At 44.1% G+C, this 15,500-nt stretch overlaps 1 protein-coding gene across 1 annotated transcript in view; it reads left to right on the forward strand.

The window, feature by feature from the left end:
* The first annotated feature begins 8,945 nt into the window (after window positions 1-8,945).
* WWC1 (WW and C2 domain containing 1) overlaps window positions 8,946-15,500 on the forward strand; it is a 73,547-nt gene continuing 66,992 nt past the window's right edge. Inside the window, exon 1 of the mRNA XM_035105164.3 lies at window positions 8,946-9,734. Coding sequence (XP_034961055.3) covers window positions 9,613-9,734 — 122 coding nt within the window. The 5' untranslated portion in view covers window positions 8,946-9,612. The remainder of the gene's footprint in view (window positions 9,735-15,500) is intronic.

Below are 15,500 nucleotides of genomic sequence, written 5' to 3' on the forward strand. Positions count from 1 at the left end.
GCCAGTGCCTTGGAGCATCCTTCATCCATTCACATTATTTGTGTTTGCCCAGCACTTGCCACACTAGCACATCTCTGCAAGGGGGCAAATCCAAACTGGGGAAGATCTTGCACAGGAAGAAGAAAACAACATTGGTTTCAGGGCCGTCTTAAGCATGTCTGGTGCCATGGTGCGGAGATCGCTCTGGCGCCCCCGCCCCGTTTCTTGCCACAGCTGGTGGACGGGCACAGCACGCAGTGCGGATGCCGCGCGGCGCCCCTAGCAGCCCCACGCCCCGCGCCACCCAGCCTTCCCCTAGACCCGGCCCTGATTGGTTTTCACCTACACGCCTACCGTAGTTTAAAACATTGCCACATGTCTGCTAAGCAACACTGGTTGCTATGAACCATCCGCCCAGAGCTCCATTTCTAGCATTCCTCACAGTGTCCTGCTGCAACTGGTTTTGTCAACAAATGAATGAGTTATTTGAAGTATGTTTGTTTATGCTTTTTAATATCCACAGTTCTGATTTATGTAGCTTATGTAGCGTATGGCATGCATACGGTAGCTTCCATTATATGCAAACACTGACTCTATGACTGCAATCCTGAGTCCGCTTAGATTGGGATTAAATCTCGTTGAATTAAATGGGGCTTACTTCTGAGTAGGCTCATATATTTCCAAAAGTACATGCTGCCCAAGTAACGTTCAATAAGGAACCATGAATTGATTGTAACTGTTTGCTTGTTATTCCTTTATAAGTAATTGACAAATATTTTGTGTGCACACGAGATTTTATTTTCATTCTGCCATAGTGAAAGGGCTATGAAATGTATCTTTAAGAAAACACACATCTAGATTTAAAAGCAAGCAGATGAACCCAAAGAGAGTGGTGTGTGTGCGCGCACGTGCGTAAGAAGTAGTGAAGTCCCCCACACCCAGCAACTATTTAAAAAGTGTCCTAGCAATCAAGAAAGATACTTCTGACTGGCAAAGTTTCCTCATTAACTTCTGAGCAAATACAATGAACCAGCAGGCAATACAAATGAAGCCAAATCAAAGGACATTCCAGCAGTATCTGTGCCCATAGTGCCTACCCACCAAACTTTTTTTTTAAAAAAACTAATTTAAATATGACTCCCTCCAACTGAGCCCTGGTACACAATAAAGCACAATAATGAACCACCAAGCAGGCAATGCAGCATCTGACCCAGGAACACAAATAAATAGCTTTCAGCTGAAAATGTATTTACTCCTTCTTTGCATTCCCCCATTCCTGAGTGGCATAGAATGTAAGGAGATTTCACAGAACAAATTCCAGAGAAGGAGCCACATTAATCTGCTTCAGTATAAAGGAGGGGGAAGCAGGAGGAGAGAGAGGGGGGAAGTATTGTGGTGGCTTAAAGACACAAATGTCCTGTGGCAGAAATATTATGCCACAATAAGGCAATTAAGCATTAGCCTTGAAGGTGCCACAAAACTTCGTGCAACCCTCTCAATATGTAGTTGGACTTACGTCCTCCTGTATCTGGTGGGGTTTACTCCCTAGTTAGTATCTCCCAGGATTGCGGCCTGAGTTGTTTTCACAGGACGTTTTATTTGGGAGGCGACAAGTACCAAAGACAAAACACATTCATCTATCTATCTATCTATCATCTATCTATCTATCTATCTATCTATCTATCTATCTATCTATCTATCTATTATCTATCTATCTATCTATCTATCTATCTATCTATCTATCTATCAGAGTACAAAAGGCATTATGTGGCACAGAAGCAAATTTAGTTGTACCTCGGAAGTCGAATGGAATCTGTTCCTGAAGTCTGTTCGACTTTTAAAATGTTCGATAACCAAGGCGTGGCTTCCAATTGGCTGCAGGAGCTTCCTGCACGCAATTGGAAGCTGCAGAAGCAGCATCGGACGTTCAGCTTCCAAGGAACGTTCGCAAACTGGAACACTCACTTCCAGGTTTGCGGCGTTAGGAACGAAAATGTTTTCTGTTCCAGGAAAAGCTTTACCTGTTGACACAATGAATAGCTGGGACAGTTGTTTTCCTGATATTTTGACCACACTATCCTACCCTCAGTGTCCTCCGTATCCAAAGCAAATGGCCTCATGTTGCTGCCACCATGCACTTGAAACCTGTACTCTGTAAAAAATGTTTCACTTTTGGATCAATATGTCAGAGGATAGACCTACTTGGTAATGCTCTAGCTCTTTCTATGCATGATTGGGGGGACTTTTTTTTAAAAAAAAAACTGAGACAGCAAGTTAATACCTAGGAAAGAGGATAAAGCAGATAACTTTATTATCAAATATGAATTCTATCTCTTTCCAAATTACACCACCAACACCCATTACTGATTGACAGCAAAACAGAAAGTAAGCTCACTAAACCAATCATACATGCAATGTGTGCCTGAATAGGACATCAGCGCCTGGGAAGCCTTAAGGTCCTCACTTTGCAAGCCCCCCTCCCAAATTTTCCCTAATGAAATGACTATAAGTGAGAGCTTGGGGCCAGCACAAGATACTTGAGTCCATAGTCTTTTTTTTTTTAATCCACATTGCTGACAGAGTCTTACATCAACAGTAGAAACAGCTGGTTGCCCTTCTAGCATCTGTAGTTTTTAGTGGTAAGGAATTAAGTATTTCCCTTGCTATAGACCTAATTGTAGAGCGAGAGGAATTTCTACTGCAGGTGTACAAAGTACTAATGATTACAAAGGTGATGCAGAACAAACAGGCTGCTGAATTACTTAACAATCACCAGCCAAGCCCTGTCACTTAAATTCCATATGACTCATGCCTCCAGAGCAGGTGCATGCCTGATACACATTCCATAGGAAGAGTGTGCTTCACTGAGTGATGTTTGCTCTGTACTTAACAAGTTATGACATCCCAAGGCCTACTCCTTTCCAGTAAAGGTGGAGGTGTATTTTTTGGATTTTTGTTTTTTAAAAAGCTTTTGACTATGTTGCCACTGGGCTTCATAGCACCTCTGTGCTCTTTTTCTCCCTCTTTCCTTTTACTAGAGCAGCACTGAGCACAGAATGGCACATTATGGGAGAGATATTGCACCCATCCAAAACAGTAACCTGAATCTCCTCTGCTTTTCTTTCCAAGTAAAATGTAATAAGAGGGGATGGCTGACATGAAGTCATCACAACCCTAAATTTTCCACTTCAAGCAGTGAAAGTGGATTTGAGGACCACAACAATAAACACACAGATCTGAAAACTAATATTGGGCTTAATATCACAAAGAACCTACTTGTTTCCAGACCAACAATGAGAATACACACACATACATATTCATTTTTTTCTGAAAAATGTTTAGGGGTACTCTCATTTTCCTACTCATTGAAATATTGCCCTTCAATGAGGCCAAACCTAGATTCACAAAATGTTTAGGGGTATGCATCCCCCCAGAAAAAGCTCTCTCTCTCCCTCTCTCTCCTTCACACACACACACACACACACACACACACACACTTCTATGATTACTGGGATTCCCGTAGATTATGTGTTAGGCAAATAGAAGTGATACACTGTGTCATGAAACAGATCTCTTAAGCATAGGTTTCTTTAGCATATCCTGTTTCTCTGTTTAGTATACAAAACTAAAGTCCATGGATTGACAGCGAGGTCATCTCTGGGCCAGGACAACTAACTTCAGGGGAATAACCCTTGGCAGAATGCTTCCTCCATTTCCCATCCTTCAGGGTAGGTAGAATGAAGTGATGCTATATCTTTCTAAACATCCATCCATCAACTTCTGCTGCAATCACATTCCACAGCAGGAGGGCATACTAGATGCTGCTGGGGGGCGGGGGCAGGGAGTAATATATCCAATACTTCCTGCTTGTGACAAAAATAGGGGACACAGAGTTTCTCTTTAAACTTCCTGTCTACTCCCAGCCTGTTTATTACTTTCCCAAAGGACCAAAACTTACGTTAAAAGTTCAGTGCATTATAACCACTCTGGACATTCATCAGGTCTCCGGAGGCACTTTACTAAAATCCTCCATTATTATCTGGAAAACAAGCCTGGTAATAAGACTCAGTAGCAACCTGGGAAGGCAGAAGGAAATTTCACAAGGCACAGAATGCAGTCGAAGAGCAAGAGTTTATTTTATTTTATTTACAGATATTATAATCTGCACAGTGTTTAAAACAATGCTTATAAAGAGCAGCCAAACACTTAAAAAGTAGAAAATACTGGATTGCTGGTTTAGAAGTTATGGCTAGCAAGGTTCTCCAATGACTTATGTAGTGATCCAGTTACTTTTTTCAAAACAGAGTTGTTGTTTGTTGAAAAAAAAAGGAGAAGCGGGAACTGTGTTCCATGCCAGGTCATGCAACGCTACTATTTCTCCAAAAGATAACCTGGATTTGCTACAAGAGTTGAAAATTTACCAAATCAGGATTAATAGAAAAGGGGGAGGATTTAAAGACTAGCCACTCAGAATATGAATTGTGAGAGTCACTGCATGCATTTGCGGGTAGGGATAGAATTTGTACCAATAGATTTTTAAAGGTTGAGTGATTAAAGAAAGATTGTAAGAACCCCCTACATCCCCACAGAGTAGTCTGCCAGGAAGGATTGCTTCTAATGCACTCAGGAGACATGCAGAGTTGAGATAACTTCACATCAGAGCAAGATGAAATAGGTGGGGGTGAGATTTGAGGCTTCATAGATACAGAACCAGGATGAAAGAAAGGACACTAGTCTTGGGCACATGTAATAAACTCTTCTCATACAAATGATCACTCATTCCGCACATACTATTACTTATGGTACTGTTAGATTCTCATCTGCCTGCTTCATGGTGCATTAGTTTGCTCTTCGATGGCCTGTCTGCTAATATATTGTTGCATGCCACACCAATCTCTGAGCGGTGCAAGATTCCAGGAGTTCCAGGAGCTTACCCAGAGTTTGTGCTTCTTTTTAGAAATGAGACACAGTGGAGACTGTGGTGTATCTTTATGATACATGGTTTAATTACACACACATATATACAACCTGAGCCTATAATGGAGGGGTTCACAGCATGAACACCCCAAATGGCCTTGTTTCTCCCATAGCCACAGCCTTGGATTCAAACAGAAATCAGCCACGGCTCTCTCTGCCTTTCCAGCCTGAAACTTTTCCCTATACGTCACATCACAGCAAACCCTAAAATCCAGGCTTTATTTGTTCTCACTGTCTGGCACCCAGCTATTTGCATCTCCCGCAAAGCCTCTTCCTTTGTTCTCCTTACATCTCACCAGGAGGCTAGCCTGGTATGATTAGCTTTTAACACTTGCTAGACCCAGGGATTAGATGTCTGACACCCACAAACTCATAACAATATTATCATATTTAATCATTCAAAATGAACCTCATCTGTTTTCAGCATGTAAGATGCCCAGCCATGCCCTATGTAGCACCCCCCCAAAAAAATACCCCAAAGCAAAACAGCAACCACTTAGGGAGAGGTACCACAAAACAAAAACAAAACAAAAAGGGATGCGGGTGGTGCTGTGGGTTAAACCACATAGCCTAGGGTTTGCCGATCAGAAGGTCAGCGGTTCGAATGGGTAAGCTCCCGTTGCTCCTGCTAACCTAGCAGTTCGAAAGCACGTCAAAGTGCAAGTAGATAAATATGTACCGCTCTGGTGGGAAGGTAAACGGCGTTTCCGTGTGCTGCTCTGGTTTGCCAGAAGTGGCTTAGTCATGCTGGCCACATGACCCAGAAGCTGTACACCGGCTCCCTCAGCCAGTAAAGCGAGATGAGCGCCGCAACCCCAGAGTCGTCCGTGACTGGACCTAATGGTCAGGGGTCCCTTTAACTTTACCACAAAACAGGAATAGCTGAGGAGTCTACAGAGGGAAAGTCTCCCTTCATTCTGTACAACAGAGAACAGCAAACAAAGTATTAGGCATTCTTATCTGCATGGCTTTTCAAGCACTAAGGAGACAAAAGCATTACACAGAGCTAATACTCACCTAGATCTGGCAGGCCTTGTAGGGGTATCGAGCAGGGAGCTGCCCCTGTGTTAAAAACAACCATGACACTGGATTAAAACTTATTGAGATTATGCCATGTTGGCCCTTGAAGATTTGGTATTAAATAAATAGATGCTTTGTTTTCAAATCACATAACATTATTATGGCTTGACGTAAGCAGAGGGTGCCTTTTCCTGTCCACTGCTGAAGGAAGATCCTTTTGTTCCATTCTGCCACAGCACTTCAGTGGGGTGAGGTGTGTGTTTCCCTGGGAGTGTTTTAAAGACAAAGAATTTGGGAAGAAACAAAACATATTGGCCTAGGGAAGAGCAGCAATAATATCTTTATCAAATGGTGGAAAATACAGAAATTAGAAATGGCAATTACAATTAAGTTATTGTAGGAAAACATAGAAATCAAGAAATGACAACTACAGTTAATTGAGTCTAGGTTGTCCATTGTATACCTAGGTTGATATTTGTATTTGTAGCATGGTAAACTAGTCAGTATCACACACAGTGGCAGGTTGCTAGGAATTCACAGCAAGTTCCCTGTTCTGTATAGTAAACAACACTCCCTTTTACATAGGTAAAAACTATTATACCACTGAATCATCCACCCTCTGCCTTATTTGTACATGAGCCAAGAGTCACCTGCCTATTACTTCATAATTCAAACATATTTTGAAAATGTCAAATTCTTTTGTTGTGACGGTCAGTTATAAGATGAACAATTAAGACTGTGTTCCTGGTGGTGTGACATGACAGCTTTTACATCTGGGTAAACATGCATAGGATTCTATTCCTGTAAAACACAACTAATTCTATCAGATATACTTAAATGGTCCATGGCTCCCTTGACCAACTACATTCTTTCTGCTGCACCCCTGTGTGGTTCAGGAGCCCAGGAGCCCCTTGCCTGCACAGCTGGCAGCCTCTCACTCTTTTTTGAACATCCTCCCTTGTGGAGTGTTCCCTCAGCCTTGGGAGTCCTCTGAGCTGGTCTCTGAGCTGCCCTGTAGAGAGGTGCCTCTTCACACTGTCCCACAGGGGTCTGGGACTTGTCTGTCCATTCCCAACAGCAAGGGCTGGGTGGACTGGCTGGCTGGACTTCCTTGCCACTTGCTTGCTTACTCCAAGGCCGCCTCAGCATCTGGCAACCAGCACCCCCTGGCTGGCACCATTCGCCTCCAGAGCTTGTAGCCAGGGCTGCAACAAACAGCCGCACAAGCCTTTGAGAGGCAGAGATGCAAGAGGGCATCAGAGGATGGGGAGGGGGGGGAGGAAAAAGGGATGGAGGCCAATGTTGCCCGCAGCACCCCTGACCACCACTCAAGGCACTTTGGTGCCACGGCACAGTGGTTGAAAACCACTGACTTAAATGGATGGGCCTTATCAGAATTTTAAAAGGGGGGGGAAGCAATAAATTAAAAATTGACTTGAATATTAAAAAAACACCCAAAAGAACTAAACGGTCAGAGTGGAGGAATAAATTTTTATTACTGGAGTTGAAAAATACATTTATTATAAAAATAATGGTTTTGGCAAATGGCAATAGCTGTTCTAAATCAGATTGTTCAGCTTTATTGTGAGACAAGAACTGCAGTGATGAGGTGAAGGGCAGCCATGCTACATCCTGACAAAATCAGTGGTCATTACTGGTGCTCTTCCTCCATATGCAGAGGCTCTTTCTTCTGAGGCATCCTTGTGATTGGTGGAGGAGTCGTGCACTTGCCATGGCACCTGTGGTCGGCATAAGGGTTTACACTACCTACCTATGTTTTAAGTTATTTTAAAGTTTGCTGCATTTGTGTGACACTGACAGCTGAGCATAGGTAATGCAAATGCTATCTTTGAGTGTGCTCAGAATTTCCACTTCAGTTGTAGTTTCCCATGAAATGGGCAGCTTAAACAATGTTTGTTCAGTCTGAAGATCTGTGAAATTGAAAGGACTTATAAACAGTGTTAAGCTATAAATCAGTGTCATTTTTCAGGGTATACAGATTCTCTCTCCCCCCCCCCCAATCCTTTGGCACATGCTTGTCCTGATACACAAGGCTGGTGCTCCTGTGTGTAGGGTGTGTGTGTGTTCTGTTGTACATCTGGAAATGTGGGGGCGAAAATTTCCATGTAGTGTCCTTGAGACTAATAGTTTTGATCACGTGGATATTTTTGATGAAATAAATTTATTTTCCAGGTATGTCTGCAGAACGGTACAGTATATGGAAAATTCCCAGGAGGATAGCTGCAACGAAAACAAAGTCATGTGGCACCTGGAAATAAAGTTACCAATTTCTTACGGCGTAGGGGTAAGCTGCAGTCCTTTGCTGAAGTGGAGAGCCGCGCCCCAAAGCTCAAGGTAATATTATTATTAATAATAAATAATAAATAAAATAAGTTGCCACAAGGCTCTTTGATGCTTTTCCCGGGTTAAAGCCGGCAGCGCCTCCGGGTCTCCTTCCCCCCTTCGACTGACAACAGGGGCCCCGCCCCGCCATGACCCCCGTCCGCCCCGACGTCTCTCGAGTGCGTCTTCCCTTTTCCCTGTTGCCTTGGTGCCGCCTGCTTCCTCGACGGCAACCTGACTCGGAGCCAACGCGGCAGCCACGTTAAGGAGTGGAGGTCCTTAACGTGAGGTCTCCTTCGAAGTTCAGAGATTTCGCATAGAGGGAGATGCTCGGGGGCGGGGGGACCGCCTCCCCCCCCCGTGACCCCCAAGCAGCCTGAGAACTCCCCGCCCGCTGTCCGCAGATACTGGCAGGGGGGAAGCGCGTCCTTCCCAGTTGCCTCTGTGCAACTTTCCCATTAGCCAGAGAGAGAGAGAGAGAGAGGGCTGCGTGCGACCCCCCCCCCCCGCGCATCCCATTCCTTCCAGGTTCGGCCGCTCCCAACCTGGCCAGAGGCTGGGGAGTATCTAAGGCTCCCCGTGGATTATCGACTCCCCGCTCCAGGCAGGAGCAGTAGGCGGCGCTTGTCTCCAGCGGGCTGGCCGTCTTTGCGGTAATAGCCGCCTCCGGCACATTCCCCTCTGCGTGCGAGTGTGCGCGCGCGCCATGTAAGGTTGAGGCGGCTCTACTACCTGCATTACAGTAGCACCGGCGTGAGAAGGGGAGGAGGAGGAGGAGGAGGGGAAAAAAGGAACCTGGGAGGCAGGCGCAGCATTGTGAGCGTCTCTCGTCGGAGCGGGAGCTCGGCTGGCGGCGCAAGAGAAAGCCTGGCGGGGAGCGTGGTGGGCTTGGCCCCGGCGAAGGACTAGCGCCGGCCTTGCAGCTCACGGGCTCCGGGGAACTTGCCCGCGAAGGGGAAAGAGGGTTGCCCTTTGCTCCTGGTGGGGACGGACAGAACGAGGCTCGACGGGGCTCTCCGCCGCCACTTGCAACACCTGGAGGAATCGAACTCGCGCGCCGCCCCCCCCCCCCGCCCCTAGCGCCGCCCGGCTGAGGATGCGAGGCTTCCGCCCCGCCGGCTGCCTTGCTCTCGCCCCGTGGCCCGCCGCGGCCCCTCGCCCCGGCCCGCCGTGCCAGCTGCTGGGCTGGGCGGGGGGTTGCTAAGCTCTTTGCATGGGGCCACTGCCGGGCTCGCTCGGTCTTTCTGTCTGCTGCTGCCGGCGGCGAAGGAGAAGGAGAAGGAGGAGGAGGAGATGATGCCCAGGCAGGAGCTGCCTTTGCCCGAGGGCTGGGAGGAAGCTCGCGACTACGACGGCAAAGTCTACTACATCGACCACGCCACCAAGACCACCAGCTGGGTGGACCCGCGGGACAGGTGAGGGAGGGCGAGAGCGAGCGAGCGAGAGTGCCGGCCGGCCGGGGAGGAGCTTGGCTCGCCAGGCGAGGGCAGCAGGTGCCTGAGCTCTCCCGGGCCAGGAAGGGAGCGACTTGGGGGCGAAGCGTGCGCTTTCACACGCCTCCATATCGCCCCTCCTCCACCTACGCGCGAAGATAGTCAACGGGAGGGGGGACTTGAGAGCAAGAGGGACGCGAGGACTGGAGCCGGCCGGGGGGGGGGAGGTGGGCTCGACTGTTCTCAGTGCTTGGTCTCCACTCTGGAATATGCGAAGTTGTAGTACAGTTCAAATGGGGTTTCTGAGCATGTGCAAAGCGCCTTTCCCTCGGCCCTTAAATTACTCTAAATTTGACGCGTGCGCACAGACAGTGGGAAGCGTTAGGCTCCTGGCACCTGTGTAGTTGTAAATGGCTGAAAGACACCATGGGAAGGAGGCCTACTCTAGAAGCTGCCTAGTTCAAATCAACTTGCCATAGGGGACAAACCACTCACATGTAGCGTTTAGTACTGTACTCATAAGCTTTCAGAGGCCTGGACTGGTACATTGCTGATAACCTCAAGCTAATTGTAATTATTTACTACATTTTTTAAGACCTCTGCACACACTTTTCTGGTGGTGTGCATTAATTTCTTAATCCCACCCACATTTTATTCCCTAACCACCCTGTGAGGTAGATTAGGCTTACAGTGTCTGCCCCCCAAACCACCTGGTGAGTTTCATTCCTGACCATTGTAGTGAACAAAGTTGTCCCAGAACCTGTTGTTCTAGGTGCTTCTCCATTTGGTAGATGCATTTATATGAGATAGGCATGTGTGAAATGTTTACATGGGTAAGCACTTTACTTGTGGCCTATATCAAGTTTGTCTCAGTCCTAAACTGAACTGTACAGGTGAAAAGGCAGCTACAGACTTGTCACAGTTCTCTTTGCCTTTCCCATTTCACAACAGGAGCCTGACACCTTTCTATTTTAGCCTTAAATTGTAAAAGGCAAGGGGTGGGGAAAGTTATGAGAATCAAGAAGAGTCTTGTCCTCTAATTCCAGAAATATGGCATAGCCAGTGCTGTGGTTACCTGGTGCCCAGGGAAATCTGCTTGGGAAATCCAAATCACATCAGGGACGCTTCATTCTATATTATTACAGCACAAGTTCTAAAGCTCAGCTTCAGCATGAAACTTTGAAATTAAGCAACCAGTCCCTATCCCAAGGGCTCCATTTTGCTGTCCTGCTTGTGGTTGTAGTGAATGCTTGCTACCGGTAATACCCCTACCTTTTTGCATTTTGTACAGTGAATCCTGACATTTGAATGGGTTCCCAGATATTTATGTAAATTGAATGTTACCTGGAATGATGCTAGTCAGGACTAGCTCCTTCCTCCATTTTTTCAGACTTGTCAGAACACAATTACACCTGCTCAACTGAAGGTGTGTCTCAGGAAACTGGAGGAATCAAGCAGGTGCATAGAACCTGTCAAACTCCTTGGTTGCTACATGCTAAGCCAATTTAGTTAAAAATTTTTTTAGGAACAACTACATTAAAATTTGCCACCAGATACACAATGATCTATTGCTTATAGGAGACTGTTGCCAAAAGCAATGGTCATTTCTGTGCAGCTACCTAAAATAACTTAGTTATCTTGCAGATTGCATGATGTAGAAGATTTGTGAGGGGTACATATTGGTTGCCCTGCTTCTGAAACACTTTCTTCAGATGAAAGCACTTTAGAGCATCTCTGCCTATCTCTATTCTGAAGGCAACAACTATCAAATCAGTATAAAATGCCTAAGTATGATACTCTTAAGCAGTGCTTTTTTCTTTTAAAAAAATGTTTAGGGGTACTCTCATTTTCCTACTCATATTGAAATACTGCCCCACAATGAGGGCAAACTTAGATTCACAAAATGTTTTGGGGTATGCACTGGTCTTAAGTATGCATATATGGGTAAAGGTTCTGTTTGAGATGAAAAGAAAATGCTTCATGGCTGGAATACTGGAATTTGTTCCAGAGCAAGATGAACAGTAGGAAATGTAGAGCAAAAACTCTGTAAATTGACTGTTTTTGTGACCAGCATAAGATCCTATTCTATTTTGTGTTGAATCTCACTTTATTGAGCTTTTTTACTTTTGCAGATGATTTGTCTGGCCAGGGAGTTTGAGAGTGGAGAAGCTTTGTAGAATTTCTGATATGGATACAGCATTCACACTGTACTTTGGTCACATTCATGGCTGACAAACTTTTAAGTATCTGAAGAAGTGTGCATGCACACGAAAGCTCATACATATGACAAACTTAGTTGGTCTCTAAGGTACTACTGGAAGGATTTTTAAATTTTTGTTTAAACTTTTAAGTGTTTAGTATTTGGAGATTTACTGGTATTTATTTTTTCCTCTTTCCGGGGAGCTGTTTGGGTGTGAGTAAAAAAGAGTATGTATTCTTGGAAACGTAATGCTGCTGTACACATTTGGGCAAAGCCCAAATATCACAGATCGCCACTCCCAGATTCTAAGAACAGAATGCAGGTAATTTGGTTGCCTCATTGTTTTTAGTTGCAACAGCATAACGTCTTTGAAGGCTGAAAACCTGAAATTTGATAAAGGTTCACTTTGTGTTTTAATTAAAAAAGTTGGAAATTAAGATTTTAAAAGCATTATAAAATATTCAGGTGCAGAACTAAAAATATGTATTTTGTTGTGCCTTGCTACTCTTTTCTTCAATACCAGTTTAATTCAGAAAACCTTCAAAAACCCTATTACACCAGTTTTGCTATCTTAGCAATCAACTGCATTTTGATTCTATATATGCAGACAAATGTTGTTTTTGTTGAGATGTACAAAATATCATAGTGTTTGCTTCTAAAGTTAAGCAATTAGAACATTAATGTGGGTGCTGGATTTGGAGAAGCGGTGCAGGATGAACAGTCCAGAACATCTGGAGGGCTCCATGTTGGGGAAGACTGCTCTAAATAATTTTTATCTATTTATTGCTGAGTCACTTATTGCTTTATTTTTTTCTATTTCCAATTCTCTCTCTTTTGACCTCTGTAAGTTTTAAAGCTCATGGTACTTCTGTGAAAGGTATACAGTGCATATGATACAGTGTAGTATAGTAGTGTATATGAAATTTTAGATAACATTTAACTCCTTTTGCAAAAGATTGCTTCTATCCTCCTTCCAGAAAAGTTAGGCAAATATTGTAACCAGGCATTTTTATTTATTTATATAAACTATGCCTTAAAAAGAAATGTTGATCCAAATATAGCTTTGTTTATTCATTAAAAATACTAATCGTGCATGGGCAAGAAATTTCAGACTTTGTGCCTTGTCAGCTCACATGTCCATCCGATCTTGCTTTGAACTCAGAAGAATTCTTAAGTCTTGTGCAGCTTAATCTTAATGAACAATTAGTTTTCAAATGGTACTGAAATAATGTAAACAACCGAAAGGCTTGTGCATATGTGGTGTGACTTGAGAAATCCTGTTGTCAATATTTTGTTCTATAGCAAATACCTTGAAGGAACACTGGTGTGTATTTGGTTTCACAGGGTGGCAGTGCACCAGTTTCTCTGTTCTTGTAGTTTTAAGGTGATCTAATAACTTGTATAGCTTCAGTCTTGAGGGTGAATGGTTTCAGTCCACCTAGGCTTTTAAGGACCATGTTGTTTTCCACAAAAAATATGTCATATGCACAAATGTGATGATATAACATTTAAAGTGATTGTTTTCTTTGTTATCAACATGGTTGGGTCAATCTAGCGACACTTTGTTATGTAAACTATATTGCATCCCGGAATCCTAATATTATATATATCTCATAAATCCATAATTGCAAGAATGTAGTGCAGTAGTCCTCATTTTATGTGCACATCTAGGATGCCACTTCACATTTCCTATGTTATGCTCGTGAGAACATAAGAAAGCATGGTTTTGAAGTATGCTTGTAGAGAAAATGCACAGAAATAGATTGTGAGCAATACAAAACACTAACTGGGGTGGGGGAGAGTAACCTAGGTGTAGCTTCTAGTGAAAGCTGGGTGTGGGCTTTGAAGACCTAGGTTCAAAGCCCTGCTCTGACCATAAGTTCATCTGGTAACCTTGAGTTCTTGCCTCAAGCTGTCTAATATAGAGTGGCTGTGAGGATAAAATGGGAATGATTTCATGTACATCATTCTGAACTCACTGAAGGGAAGGGAGTACACTGGTAGGTCTGGAGCGTGATTTCTGTTCTCTTCCTGAGGTAAAGTTCTTAACCCGAGGTACTACTTCCCGAGGTGTTTGTAACCCGAGGTACCACTGTACTGTACTTTATTGCAGTTGCCTAGGTAACTTAAATATTTGCAGGTTAATATACAGTATATATTTTCTGTGCTTTTCTTCTGTTACCAAGATTAGTTTAAGAAGTAGAAATTAGGGTTCCATATGCGCGATTGTATGAAAGGTTTATTAAAAAACAAACGCCCGTGCACACAAAATGTTGCCATGAGCAGAAACAAAGGGAAATGATGACTGAGAATTTTAATCTTGAACAATTAAAATGCTAGATCACTGCTGATCTTGAAACATTCATACATGGACATTTTCAAGAGTTTATATACTCTTTAAAACATTATTTACAAGGTTCATGATGCATTTTGCTTACTTAGCGCTGGTGCAGTGAATTACTGTACACTAGTAAATGCTAAAGCCAAACCACTCTCTGGTATAGTACTAGTGATAGTCATTAAAACCAGAGCGTGCATTTGTATGTGAGCATAGATCCCAACTTCCTGCAAGTGGAAGGTTGGCAGAAAGAGGCTGGGAGGCGATTGCCACTTACTCTTTACCATAGCTGCCAAGTTCTCCCTTTTTTAAAGGGAAATTCCCTTATGCTGAATAGGCTTCCTCGCGAGAAAAGGGAAAACTTGGCAGCTATGCTCTTTACTCCTTTGAACCCAGATAATGGAATGAATCCATGTCACCACATATTACCTTTCACGGAAATAATGCTCTCTGACAATTCCTTTGTTTCTTAAACACTGTTTATTTCCCTCTGCATTTTTGAATTGACTCATCTACATTCTATCTGATCTTGCAGTGTTGTTCAATCTATATGGAAATTGCTCCTCATCATTTTTCTGACCTTGCTATCAAGGCAGCATCTGTGGTGAAGCAGAGGTTTTAATTTAACTATTAGCAATAAACCATTCAGCTTTCATTTAAGGCAGAGTCTTGCCAACTACCGGTATTGACTGTAATTCTTCTGTGGCAACACTGGCTAACTAGACGCTTCCTAAGAGCATAAACCAGGAATGGGGGAGCCTCAGCCCCTAGGGCCAAATGCTGACCCATAATCCTCTCTGTTGGACCCTCCCGACTCTCCAAAGGCCACACCCCCTTTCTTCAGAGCACATCCTTCACAGGTCTTTCCCCTCCCCCTCCTGAACGCTTTCACCTGGCTGAACAGTGTCCTTGAAATGTGATAATGTCTCTTGCTTGCCTGAATGTAGAGAGATTTTGTGTGTGTGTCTAAATACCTCTGACTTGCGTGGCTGGGTTGTAGCCTACTGCACAAAGGTAGAGTCATATCCACTGCTCTGCCTGCTTTTGTTTCTAGACCCACTCACGTTTGTTTCTGCCCCTGCCCCTGCATGGTCTCCCACAAAGGGGATGCAGCTTACAAGGAGTTCTCTGTTTCTGTCTCTCTCTTGCACACACACAGCACTCAGCCATGCAGCTCTGTAGGATTATGCCAAAGTTTGTATTGTGGGCA

This window comes from Zootoca vivipara, chromosome 2, assembly GCF_965207765.1.
Source record: "Zootoca vivipara chromosome 2, rZooViv2.hap1.1, whole genome shotgun sequence".
NCBI lineage: Eukaryota > Metazoa > Chordata > Lepidosauria > Squamata > Lacertidae > Zootoca > Zootoca vivipara.